A 13,384-nucleotide genomic window follows, 5' to 3' on the forward strand; every position below is an offset into this window, starting at 1 on the left:
TTATTGCTCCTTATTTCTAGCATACCATTAGATCTGTGCATCGATTGTGCTTCTGCACAGGAAGTTTAGAAAATACCACTCTCCAAATCATTTGTTTTCTGCGCTGCTTATCTCCAAGATAGATAATTTGGATATAAATCTGTTTTCTAAATATGAAACACAAGGCAGCCTACAGTCATCGTGACTAATCAGTCTCTTCAGAGTAACCCTACTGGGAGGCAGTTCAGAATCTTCACTTTATTTAATCCCCCAGTTTCTCTTTGGACAATAGCAAATAAAGGCTCCAATTATGCAGGTGTTTGTTGCACAGACGACTTGTTCCCAAAGGTCGTGATTCTACATAAGGTTAAGCAAAAGACTTTCACAGCACTGAATATCCATGAGCTAATACATGGGTTTTGCTACCAAGACAGCATAAAAATATAATACAGAGACAAAAGGCTTCATATACAGCTACCAACTCAGTGAGCTGTTCTCATTTTCGTATATTCCAAATGTAAAAGAAATATATTAATGCATGGTTGCAACTCAGCATAGTTAAAAGTGGATTTGAATTACCTCAGGCTGTTCTCTCCTTGCTTGCAGTCACAGACAAAACCAAATTAAGGCAATACTGCTGCTGTTCATTTAGGACCTTGCAGCTCTTCTGTCACATCGAGTTCCTTTGTAAGCCAGCAACTCTTGTGAACTAGCTGCAAAAGACCCAGCAGCTGATCTTGATTTGAGGACAAGCTGAACTACAGGTGTGTTACAAAAACTTTTGGAGCAAATGAGGATTTTGTCAGAAAACGGCTCTCATAGAAAGCTTGGAAGCACCTCAAGAGATCATTTGGTTGTCCCAAGGCAAGATTAGCTCTAATCACATCATTCTTGACTACTGCATGTTCAACCTGTTCTTAAAGACTTCCAGTGATAGACGTTACTCCTTATCTTCTCTAGGCAATCTAGTGCTGTGCTTCACTAACCCTCTTCTTTGAATATCTTAGATGTCTCGGGTAACTCTCCCTTACTTTTATATATGCTATTAAAATAGAAATAAAATCCTATTAAATAAAAGCCTGCAGCAGACATGGAGAGGAATTTATTCCTTGCTTCTTTACATTCTTCATACATTTGAAAACTTTATTATATCTTTCCACAATCTTCACTTCTCCAGACTACACAGACCTAATTCCTTTCCACTTTCTTCTTAGACTATGTTTCCTAGGTCTCTGTTTATTATCTTGGGGATCCTGGGAACCCCATATTTCAGCCACTTATTTGGGCTCTGGTGGCAAAACCAGCAATTTTTCTGAACGTGACTGCAAAGCACTTTGAAAAAAATAATTTGTGTAACTATATGCAAACGGCAATCGTATTTAACTACAGTACAGCTATCACTCCATGTGGATCCAAGATTCAGACCACTTTTTGCAGATGAGCAGCCCTACTGGATTTTGTGCACTCTCAGAAAAATCTGTCTACAGTTCCACTGCACTCAGTGACTTGGTTAGAGGAAAAACAACAGAAGCAGAAAGATTTGGCTAAATAAGAATGATATATCAAAACACCCAATATTTTAATGAAAGAAACTGAATATCCACACATTTGCACTTCTGTACAATTTTTGTGATATATATATATAATTTTAAGCTGTTTACAAATAACATTTAATGCTTCAAATATTACATAATATTGATATTATATTTCTAGCAGAAATAAATATATTGCACTTAAAAAGAAACTTTTCATTAGATGTTGCTTCATAGTTTACGTTCATAACTCCTTTTTCCATAAAAAGATTTCCCCCTACCCCCACCCCATACACACAAACACACACTTCAATACATGGTGAATGTGCTCAGCAATGCATTATAAACAACAAAGTCAACACAGCAAACAGCAGAACTGTGGTACATTCTGTTAAAGAGGTTACATCCAGTTTTTTGCCTTCCTTATTTTTAAACCAAATCCTTCCTCATGTTTCTGAAGGTACAATAATAATAATAATAAAAAGATTGTTTAAATGTGCTAAAGGTAAAATACAGCAAACTGTATTTTTTGTCCTTAAACTATCATTAAAAGTTATTTCAGAGTTTACTTAAATTACTGCTTAGTTTTGTTTTAAAAAGATAAAATAAAGAAAAAGAAGTTGCCATTTGATAAACTACAGATGATACGCAAGGGCAGTTTATTACACAGTAATACATAAATCCTCTGGCCAGCAAGTAAGTGGTTAGTAAAGAAACCACAACTCCTGCAGCAGAAAATGCTCTGTAAGGAATAGTGAGAATAGGATCTCACTAAAACCAAAATTAATCTTTCAGTGAGTGAACGTCATCCCTCTGCAGATGATGAGTGTAAGCGCTGTGGCCACAACTGCCTCCCAGATAAGGAGCCCTAAGTGTTACACTGATCTCACTGTTGCTTTTACACCTTATCTAGGGGTAAATTACCACAATTTATATAAACTTATAGTTTTGGAAAGCTCCCCAAGTTTTTGCAATGGTTTTCACTGACATTTCCGTTTCCCTATAGTACACACACATAAAGAGGATGTAGTGCATCATCAAGTTGCCAGCCCAAATATTTTCAGTTTTAAAGAGGTTCATTTTCAAATGCTGGTCAGTGTTTGCTGGATGTTGGAAGTGGCAACATCATGTGTACACGCTCATGCAGTGCCCCAACCTCCATGGATAAAGCCTTCTGGGAGAAAATTTGCAATTGCATTTTGTAGATTGTACTACCAAGTATGTTAGCGATCAGACAACTTACCATCTTTGAACTCACAAAGAAGCATTTCCATTAGAAACTCTGTACCTTTATCCACTTGGTCTATGCTTGTTTGTCAGTTTATACCTAGAATAGTACCACTGAAACCCAGTGGCACTGAATTTCTATCTTTGACACTGCCTCAGGCCATATAAAGCAATACTGCAAACCAAGCAGCCAAATTTAAAATGTTTTTTAAGTCTAGCTTCTCTCAGAGCTCCAAAAGTAGAAGAAAAAAATTCAGACAAATGCATCTAAATCAGCTTTGTTAGTCTTTGGGACACTTTTGTTGGATTAAATACCTGAGGCTGTTAACTATGGATAAAAGGGTAATCCAGAAGTACTTGTACCCAAAAGTACTTGTAACACTTTGGGGGATAATGTTATTATTCTCTTTGAAAGCATATTCAGGCATGTTCTCTCTACCCTTCTTAAAAAAAACCCAACATAAACCAGCACCAGTTTGCTCAGCCAAGAGAGCTCATAAAGGTGAAGAGCACTTCTCATGGGATACAAAATGTGAATTATATTAGAAAATAAACTCTAGATTATATTTGGCATTCCTAGACTGTCTACCAGCAACAGATGTTCTGTCCTGAAAGTGATGTAATTTTGACAGCAGTACAGCAACTCCTTAAATAAATTACTGAGTTATTGTCAAAGTAGTACAGATCATTTTTTTTAGGAAAAGCGATTTCACTCTTTAACCAATTAATTACAAATTTACATTCATTTTCTTTCCGATCGTGTTGTTGGGTTTTAGTCCTTTCTGTAGAATTCCTATATTGTTGCTGTCACCACAGTCACTGTTCTTACAGCGGACTTTATTTTTAGGTGAGAACGTTGAATAAAATCCCGTCTCCGTTACAGTCAAGAAATTTGCGGCTGACTGCAGCGGGGCAGGAATTTTTTCCCTGGAATCCCTCCCATGCTGCCCCCTGCCCACAGGGAGGTGAGAGGGACAGGGAGAAGAAACCTTGCAAGGTGGCAAGACCTCTTCGTTAGGCGTCCTGTGGTGTCTGTCAATCTCAACTCTACACAACAGGTTTTGGAGGTAGGATTGTGAGGGCAAAGAAGAAGAGGTGAGAACTGGACATACCTATTGACCTTATTCATGGGGAAGGCTCTCACAAGCTGCCTTCATTCCCTTGCTTGGGATCTGCCTGTGATTCTGCATTAGTGGGGAACCCAGTGGGTTTCTGATGCAAAGGAATTAAACCGTTGGAGAGCAGCATATGCCAGAGAGCAGTGTGGGGAGGGACAAGCCCACTGAGAGAGACTTGATCTGACTGGAAAAATCAAGCTGTGGATTTTGACAGATAGTTCTGCATCATCTACAATATGAAACTCATCACAGAGAATCTGGATGAGGAATTGGCCTTATGTTTTTATATAGGGACAGTCTACTGCCATACTTTTTCAGATCCGAATCGTATTTTATTCATAGTGAAAAGCACTGGTCTTTCATTTAATACTTTTGTAAATGATGTTTCCAAAATCCAGTTTCGTTATCCAGGAAGAGCCTGGAGAATTTTCTCTGAAACAGTATCAGGGGCATTTCTGCACGTCAAATATTGGTGTTTTCAGAACAGGGACTGGGACAGGGCTAAAGAGATTGTGCAGTTTATTTCTCTGAATTTCCTTCACAAAGGAAGGACAGGTCAATGGATAAGCAGGCTTTATGTGACTTATAAAGCATGCCTAAATCTGCCTACGTGTTCCAAACTTATTTCTGGAGTCGTATAAAAGTTGCCTACTTACTTGACCATTTCCTGGTGGAAGTATCAGCATTAAAGCTACTGGCTTGAATTCTGAACCTAACCACATCCCCTGCAACTTCAGATAAGTTAATGGAGCTGCAGAGGGAAACAGATAAATAGAATTTCCCCACAGGCTTTAGTGCATGTCATCATAGGGCCTTCATACAACTCTAACAGAAGTCAAGCAACTGAAGGAGAGGAATTAAAATTTTCTTCCAAATCTCCTCTGAAATTCTCGTTTCTGTGGAATCACATATGTACATGAAGAGTTTTGTTGTTGTGGGGCCAGTATCATCTAATTTCCTGTAAAATAGGGGGTTTATATCAAAATGGGTCATAAGTAGACACAACCTTGCAACATGCACTTTTCAGGTGAATCTGATAGCCTGGAGCAAAATCTAGTATTTGGATACATCAAGCCAAATTCAGCGTCTCATTCTAAGCTATTTAAATACTGCAGAGGTTGATCTATTATATTTATTTATGGAACTCCTTGTAGTAGCTCTGAACCCAGAAACTGTAAATAAAAGTTCATTTTCATTCACATACAGAGCACAGAAGTTGCAAATTGCCTCAGGTCATTTTTTATCAGCAGGTCCAACAGTGAGTATAAGGAAATTAGGATGATACTGCAGATAGCTGAGGTGATTGAAATGGCCAATTTGACAAGATTTTAAAGTCAGCTACTGGGAAATACATAAAGATGGTCCTTATCTGTGGGATGCAAGTACTGGCCTACAGTAGAAACTGGGAAAAGCCTGGGTGGTTGTCATTGCTCTGTGTGATGGGGCATGTAAGACGAGGCAATGGGACAAAAAAAGGTGCATGACTTGCCTTGCACTTCACAGAGGTGGGAGGTAGGTGACTCAGTGTACTGTACTCCGCTTCTTACCATACAATACCAACACACACTGGTCAAAAGTAGAGGAGAATAGTCAAATAACCAAAAAAGTCTGTTTTCCATTCTGTGTTCCAGCTCTACACAGATCTTTAATATATGAGATTGGATTGCTAGTTCTTTTTTATCAATAGATGCGTTATCATCTATAACTTGGATGCAACTCTACACAGAAACTCTGTGTTTACTTCTTATTTACGGTGAAATCCCAGCTCCCACCACACAGAAAACCAGCATCGCACTGGTACTCTTTTCAGCAGTGCAAAGGATTCATGCTAGCTCTCTGCAGAGAGGACATTTTTTCTTATACTTCTGTTGCATCAGACATAACATACTAGAAAAAGTGGACAGTACTTTGAATGAGAACCCTAATTACTAACTGAAAAAAGGCAGATATGAATTTAAAAAAAATTACACGTGAAGTTCTGCACTGATATTTTCCCAAGGAAACTCCACCATTCTACTGGGACAAGATAAAACAGACAGTACAACCCTCATTTTCCTGGAGAAAGAGCTTGTATAATAACATCCGTGACCAAACCCAAGAAATCAGAACAAGTAGAAAGATACTTCAATGCTACTCATCTTATATGAGCCCATTGATTACAGTTTGATCCAGAGAGTCTATAGACTGATCTAGCCTGAAATTCGGTTAGCTTGGTACACATTTGCAGCTAGAAACAGGTCTGTGGTGGCAAGTGCAGCAGCAAACAAGCACTGATTTAAAGATTCGATATCTTGGGTTTCTAAGTTTAAGTAACAGATTTTCCCAAATCAACATTTTCCTTCATCATACCTCAATAGACAGTTAAATGGCTCCTCCTAGGATATAGGACAAACTTCTTTTTAGACTGAAGGACAGAATACATCATTACTGCTACAGTCCTGTAACACAGTTCTTTTTTGGAACTGGTAAGCGTTTTGTGAAAGAAACAAAGACAGACAGACAGACTTGTTAATAATTTTCTCTTTGGGATTATAGTAGCAACTAAGAAATACTGCTTTTGGTGAATATAAGCCAGTCTTTTAAAAAGGACAGTGGACTTCTCCACTTTGTCCCGTTCCCAGCAAATGCATGCCGAGATAGCCTAAAACATGCTCAAAGTTATAGCAATACGTTTTTCTGCTGAGATGCTCATCAGTCACAGGAAGAGATGAAGATGAGTAAGAGTATTGCCTTTTTCAGAATTCTTCTAGCATATGAAAAAAGACCTATACACAATTAACTTGTACACTGCTGCATAAACACAATCTCTTTCCACTAGGTATAATGCACCTTTGAAACAAGCTGCATGTGACCAAAAATCCTGGGAACTTTGGGATCCATTTTGGCTGTGTTACACATAGATCTGTGAGCAGCTCCAAGCTGCATGCTCTCGTCTTGTGATCCCTCAATAGAGGAATCTATATCCATAACGCATTTTCTTAGCTGGTTTGTTACGAGTTCAGCAGTCCTGCCACAGGCCTTTCAGGAAGGTCCCTTGTATTTTTCATACCAAACTTGCACATTTAAAATCTCATGTTTCTCTTGTCTCACATCACTCATACAAATGGTGTCATCACTGCAGAGGAGTGACGCAGTCCCTGGATAGCTGCATAAGGACCCTGCTGAAAATAATGGTGGTACCTAGGCATGTGGAAGGAAGGGAAGGTGGGGCCACTACCTTGCATGGAACTGGCTATAGCAGAGGGTGTAAGAGGCATTCCCAGGCGGCTGTACGGGGGCAGAGATCCTTGGATTGGATGAGGAATGGGTGTAGCTATGGACGCAGTGCTGGTACCCAGGGCACTCAAAGACTGTGGATGCTGAAATCCAGGGAAACTGGTTGAGGAAGATACCCAGGAACTGAGAGACAGGTTATCAGATGTTGTAAAGGCTGACCCTGCAAGCAAAGAGAAAGAATGCCTGACGTTTGCACTGCAACACACAAAGCTGGTAAAATAGCAAAAAGGGGAAAAAAGTCTTTCACAGCAAGGCTAATTTTAATGACAAGTTGTCAATGGAAATACTTCCCAAATACTTATCCTTTTATCTTTCTTTATAATATTATTGGCCAGTTGCTGTCCTTTATCACTGCATCTTAGACAAATTTCCATTTTAAGAAGCTGGTTGCAGTGGCTTGCACAGTAAAATCAGCTTTGCACATTGGACATTTTTGGTATTAAACACTGAAGAACCTTGCAATGCTGCCACTAAACACTGAAGCATTTGCCCTGACGCGGAATCTCACTGCATTACAGCCCTGTTTTGAAGACATGATTGTAGCTTTTTACATCAGATCCTCAGCAGAACTGGTTATTTGTTTCTAAAATTTCAGTCTGGCAAAAATGCAGAAAAATGTAATCTGCACTACAAGTTTTCCTTTTTTTTTTTTTACCCCAGTAAAACTTGCCAACACCATATCTTTTCACTCAACTTGGCTTTTTCCAAAATATAGAACAAAAAATTCCAAAATGTCAAAACATTTGTTATTTTTCCAACTGTGTACAGTGCTCTAAGAAACAACACTAATGCTAAATCATAGTAAGAGGTGCGGGGTTTTAAGTGAAAGGCACAAAAATATTAAAAACTTGCTCCTGGGATAATTATCTACTATTTGATCAAATGGAAGTGGTTTCTTTGGTATTTTTTTAGTCTTAAAAGTTCCAAAAATTCTTTTCACAAATCTTCCACCTTTTCAGAACACGTTTTCCCTGAAGATTGAAAAATCAGAAAAAAAAGGAAAACCAGTATCTTTAAATTAGAACTAATTACTTATTTTATTTTGACAGTAAAATTTTTGGGAAACCAATGAACAATTTGTTTTGATAATTATACATGGTCATTTTCAAATAATCTGCTGATGATGTTGCCCTTCACCTCTGCAGTTCCTCTACGCATCTGGTCATCATCAGATATCTGATTTCTAGAAATGGAGAATACAATAAAATCCTATAAATAATCGCTTATTTTTTTATTCCTATTCAAACAGTAATCCAACTCATGTCCCTTCTGTATTTTCTTTCTTGTCCAACTTTGTCCATTGAGGAAATGTTTCTTTAAGAAATAAATTTACTGGCAAGAATATTTGGCAAAATATAATACCAAGCCAGTATTGCAAACATTCTGAGAAAACAAATTTTACAACAGGTATTAGTTTCAGAAATCTGATTCTAGAAGATAGGTTCATCCAAATTGTGAGAAGAAAAAATATGAAGACATCTATCTGTCAAGGTAAACATATTGGAACTATGTATACTAACCAATCGTAGCCACGTACTCAAAACAAAACTATAAGCAAACAACAATAGAAAGAAAAAATGCAGATTATTATTTTAAAAAATTCATAACTCTCTTTAGGGATATATTCTCAAATCAGAAAGAGGGCTACTCTTGATTAACTCCTCCTCTGCTTAATGAAACAAGTAAAACGGCCCAGTAGCAGGGAAGAGAAATTGTGTCAGCTCAGCAGTAAAAATGGACTTGAACCAGATCCTGACCCCACCACTGAACCAAATCCTAACTGCTGGGGAGTTAGGATCCAGAGCCAAACTATAAGGATAACACCACACTCTGAGCTTTATGGTGCTTCAGGGAAAGCAGGATGTGAATCTGGATTTGACGAGAAGGTTTACATTTGGCTCTGTTCCAGGTGGCTGCCATGAATCCCATGTGCGAATGCTGGACACAGGCACCCAGACATTATGCATTAAAGAGTTTTAATTGGATTTATATATTTCATATCTGTTAATTCCTTTGGAAACAGACTTCTTGTGATAAATATACTGCTGAAGGCTAGCCACTTCCATCTTTAGGTGGCTGAAATTGGCTGAGATGAGAACGTTCTGGATGTAATTAGAAATAAATAGCAGTGATAGACTTTCCTTGTTCTACACAGAACAAAAGATGTGATTCCTTCTCATGAGGAACCTCCATAAGTGCCCCTTCCTCCTCCAACTGCAATGGTCTCTAATTACAACTTAGTACTCCAAAAAGTCTCATTTGCCAGCGCCAAGGAAATGTGCTGTAGTAATTCTGAGGCAGTCAAGGCCTCAGAGGGCTTATAACACACACCACCCAGCAGTGTGTTTGTATTTGGCTGTCAACTCTCATACATATAGAAGGACACCCCTCAATTCTGCATGCAAGGTAGTTTTCAAATGCATCAGAAGAAATAAAAATGTCTGTGGAGTTTCAGTAAGGTCATTATTTCTCTCCTTGTGTCTTGGACAACTTTTCTTTTTTAAGGACACCAGACCTAAACAGAGAGTGAAGGCAGTACAAGGTAGTCATCTGCAAGCAGTATGTTTTACTCTCTGTGCATGCCTCTGGTTGCCCAGAACAACCACGTCCTATGTTAGCATATGGCTCCCAGATCAGAAAAAAGTTGGTTGCCACAACTCATCATCTTCCTCACTTACTCATTTGCCATATTGCAAGTAAATGCAGAACTGTACCCTGTACATATTATAAATAAAATTAATTTTAATAAACAATTCCTTCATCCTCTGACACCTTCCTCAGGATTCTCTTCAGAAGAGAAAGGCTCTGAAGGCCAGTTCTCATACTGAGGTTCACCTCATTCACTTTGTTACTCCCAAAGCAGGACATCATACCAGGGAGAAATGTAATTCTTGGAGAAAAGGTGCCTTGCTCTGAGCACTCCTGGCAAGGGAAAATTTAACACTGTCTTCAGCAATAACTGGCCTAGGATCTAAGCTGACGTGAAGGGAGGTAATCCCCCAGAAGTATGTGAAAGGATGGCATTGTACCAGCTGAGGATTTGCTCCAGAAACTCCACAATCTAAGGAACTGCTCTCGGAATAGATGTGTATGAACAAGCCCACCTAATCACATTTTGTTGAAGAGCAACTTGTGGTTAAAAATAAGCGTGTTTTCCCTGCAGAAGTCCAAAGAGCTTATGAACAGAAATAATGCTCTTATCTTAGCAACACTGTATGAAGTTAGAGGACAAGACAAGGGCACTGCCAGTCGCAAGGCAGATAGAACTGCTTTACCTCAAGTGGCTGTTGCATGTCAGGCAGGTCACAAAGTCAACAGGCAAAGTATAATGCACCACAAGTTTACGCTAGTCAGAGATCCCACAAGATGGGTTTGAGATCTATTTCCAGTGGCAAATTATGACAGATGCAATTTGTCCAGTGAGTAGCCCCACAAAGAACAGCTCTGCTTTGCTCCTACTCTTGCGACTGCTAAAGTAGACAAACCATTTGATAAAGCATTTGAGGTGAATTGCCTCAGCAGGAAAAGCACCTTTTAGAGACCAAGAGATAACAATTAAACACCACTTTTCCAGGGAGCTATGGACTTTTCTTCCTGTAGAACCAAAGCAGGTTAACCACAGGCTGGTTGAAGATGGTCAGAACCAAGTCCTCTGTTCACAGAAGGCTGGAGGGGCAGCAAATGGCACATCTACATGGTACTTTACAAACGGTGCTGAGCCCCAGCTAGTAAGTCCTGCCAAGGGATGGGAAGCCTTAGCTTGTTCTCAGCACGATGGTAACGAAGTCGCCTGTTTTTCAGCCATGTTGAAGAGGAAGCAGAGATAGTTCTCTTCTGCTGGCAAAGGCTGTATAGGCATCTCTAGAGCTGCCTGCTGAACTAGCCACGCACACTAGTGCCATGGGCATATCAGGTGTCCAGAAGAGCCATAAGGTAATGAGTATTATTCTTCATTATAGGACCTCATGGCAGAAAGACACACCAGAGAAATGCTTCAGAGTAACACAGTACTGATTGTGGTCCTCCTTTTCTCAAGCATAACTAGGTCACCACAGTTTACCTCGTGAGCACATTTTCCTACCTCTGCTTTGTGTTGCCTGGCTATCGTCTCCGAGATCATCTTCTCCGTAGGTTCGAATGGGGGATCGGGCATAGGAATGCTTTTGGATAAGGCTCTCCACGCTTTCTCTGTGAAAGGAAACAACACACCATACCAATAACATCCTAAACAGCCTACTAATCCATTAGGTTAAATACAGTGAACATGCTGCCTTTCCCCTGTTCAGATCACAGCTTTCTCACACAGAATCTCCAAAATTACTTAACAAAAGGGTTACCTCCATAGCATGTCACTGGAAATGCCGAACTTGGCCTGCGGTGTTTTAACATTGCTCATCACCTCTTACCTGCATGGTACTGCTTCTTCAGCAGATGAAGTAGAGCAAACTTCCCACTGCCTTTCCTGGATGTGGTCTCAGATGGGGAATATAAGACCAGCACTCACTCTTCACAAATTTGGAAGTGCAAGCTCTGGGGTTATTCATGCTGAGTGACCAATCTGGGTTCAAAGAGACACCTGTGGTCCAGCTCCTTCCAAACAAGCTTTCACATCACACCTGACCACCTCATCTGGTGCTCTCCCATTTTTCTGAAATCAGGGGCAAGAGACAGATGTGTCTAGAGACAGCTCAGCTCTAACCATGCTTTCTCAGCATCAGAATGGAAACCAGTTCGTAGCAGGAAGTCTACAGATACTACCGATCTCGTGCCGTGTCTATTCTGGGAGGTTAGACGTGTCTGCCAGGCCCCCGCCTTGGTGGTGGCACAAAGCACTGAAGTCACCCAAACAATTTTTAAATAGAAGGAAGGCATATCTGCACGATAAGCCACAGCAGTCTGTAAGGAAGATCCAACCTTACACATTCCGAGCGCGTTTCCATGTAAGTAGGTGGCGTTATACTAAACCTGAATATGACCTAGGCACATTTCCAAAATGGCTTTGACGTTCTGTTCCCGTTTAAGAAATCTAGGTAGTGATAGCTGTTTAAATCTGCTGCTGGGTGAAGGTTTTGTCTGAATTTACCATTTGGCCATTCATACTTGCTAATGCCCTTCGCTTGGAGAGTGTGGCTGTTGCAGAAATTCCAAGGAAAAACATTTTCCAAGTAACTCGATAAATCACAACGGCACATGTTTTTCTTTCCTACAGAAAGCCCATTATGGTCATTTTGTCCTTGGTCTATCGCTGGCATCATTACTTATGCTAGTCTTCTCAGAAAAAAATAAATAAAAAAGGGATCTTATCAAAGTGATTTACTTGTGTCAGGACTGGAAGTGGACTGAAAGCAATGGCAGTTCCTACATAGAGAATTATATAATTGAATTACTGCCTTTTAAGTGATTGAAAACAGTAGGCATATCGGGGCTATCTCAAAGAAGATTTTACAAAGAAAAAGACAGATGGCATTGTTTACATTATGTGCTGAATGCCTCTTGAAACTTTTTTTTTTCTGAAGCAGAATGTGAAATGCAAAGAATTCTACTTAACCAAAAAGACTATCTATCTCAGACGAGTACAGAATAACTGAATAATGGATTAGACCAGTGTTGTCTGAGTGATTTAGGTACCAGTCTGTAAACATATTCCTAACCAAAGAGTTACTAATCTTTAAAGGTCTGAAAAATATATGTGATTCAGGTGATTGCTTGTATTGACTTTATTTCTAGTAAAGGTCTGCTTATAACAACAGACATTACAGCATGTAATAATATTCTGATGCAACAGAAACAATGCAGGCTCTAGTTTCCGTGCAGTGGGCCAAATTCGTCTCTAAAACATTGGATCCAATGGCGGTTTGGGGATAAACTCACCCCAATAAATTTACATTTGAATTACCTACAGGGATTTAAAGCTAAATCAAATGCCCACAATTATTGCAGACAAAATTCTTTCCAGATGGGTTTGTAAGCTAGACAGAGAACTCTATTATTCTATATGGTTTTCTTCTTTTAAAGGAAAAAAAGAGGTGACTTCTTAGTGAACCCTGAATCTGCAAAGTTTGAAACCAGGGAACTATGTGGTAGATTTATTTATTTATTTTTAATGTTGTAACGTTGCAGGTAGTATGCTAAAGGTTTTAGAAGATTAATCTCCTTCATTGGCACAAGAAGCAAAGGTTTTTATGGCAGAGGGAATGGTCTAATGAGGAAACTTGGATCAGGGAAAGCAACTAATTCACAAATGCAGTTCCT

The 13,384-nt window shown here is 39.4% G+C and overlaps 1 protein-coding gene across 1 annotated transcript in view; it reads right to left on the bottom strand.

The window, feature by feature from the left end:
- Window positions 1-1,583: 1,583 nt before the first annotated feature.
- Window positions 1,584-13,384, bottom strand: part of TBX20 (T-box transcription factor 20) — a 40,265-nt gene continuing 28,464 nt past the window's right edge. Inside the window, exons 7-8 of the mRNA XM_052792735.1 lie at window positions 11,214-11,320; window positions 1,584-7,292 (exon numbers count right to left, since the gene is read on the bottom strand). Of these exons, the coding sequence (XP_052648695.1) occupies window positions 6,952-7,292; window positions 11,214-11,320 (448 nt within the window). The 3' untranslated portion in view covers window positions 1,584-6,951. The remainder of the gene's footprint in view (window positions 7,293-11,213; window positions 11,321-13,384) is intronic.

Source organism: Harpia harpyja, chromosome 1, assembly GCF_026419915.1.
Source record: "Harpia harpyja isolate bHarHar1 chromosome 1, bHarHar1 primary haplotype, whole genome shotgun sequence".
Classification (NCBI taxonomy): domain Eukaryota; kingdom Metazoa; phylum Chordata; class Aves; order Accipitriformes; family Accipitridae; genus Harpia; species Harpia harpyja.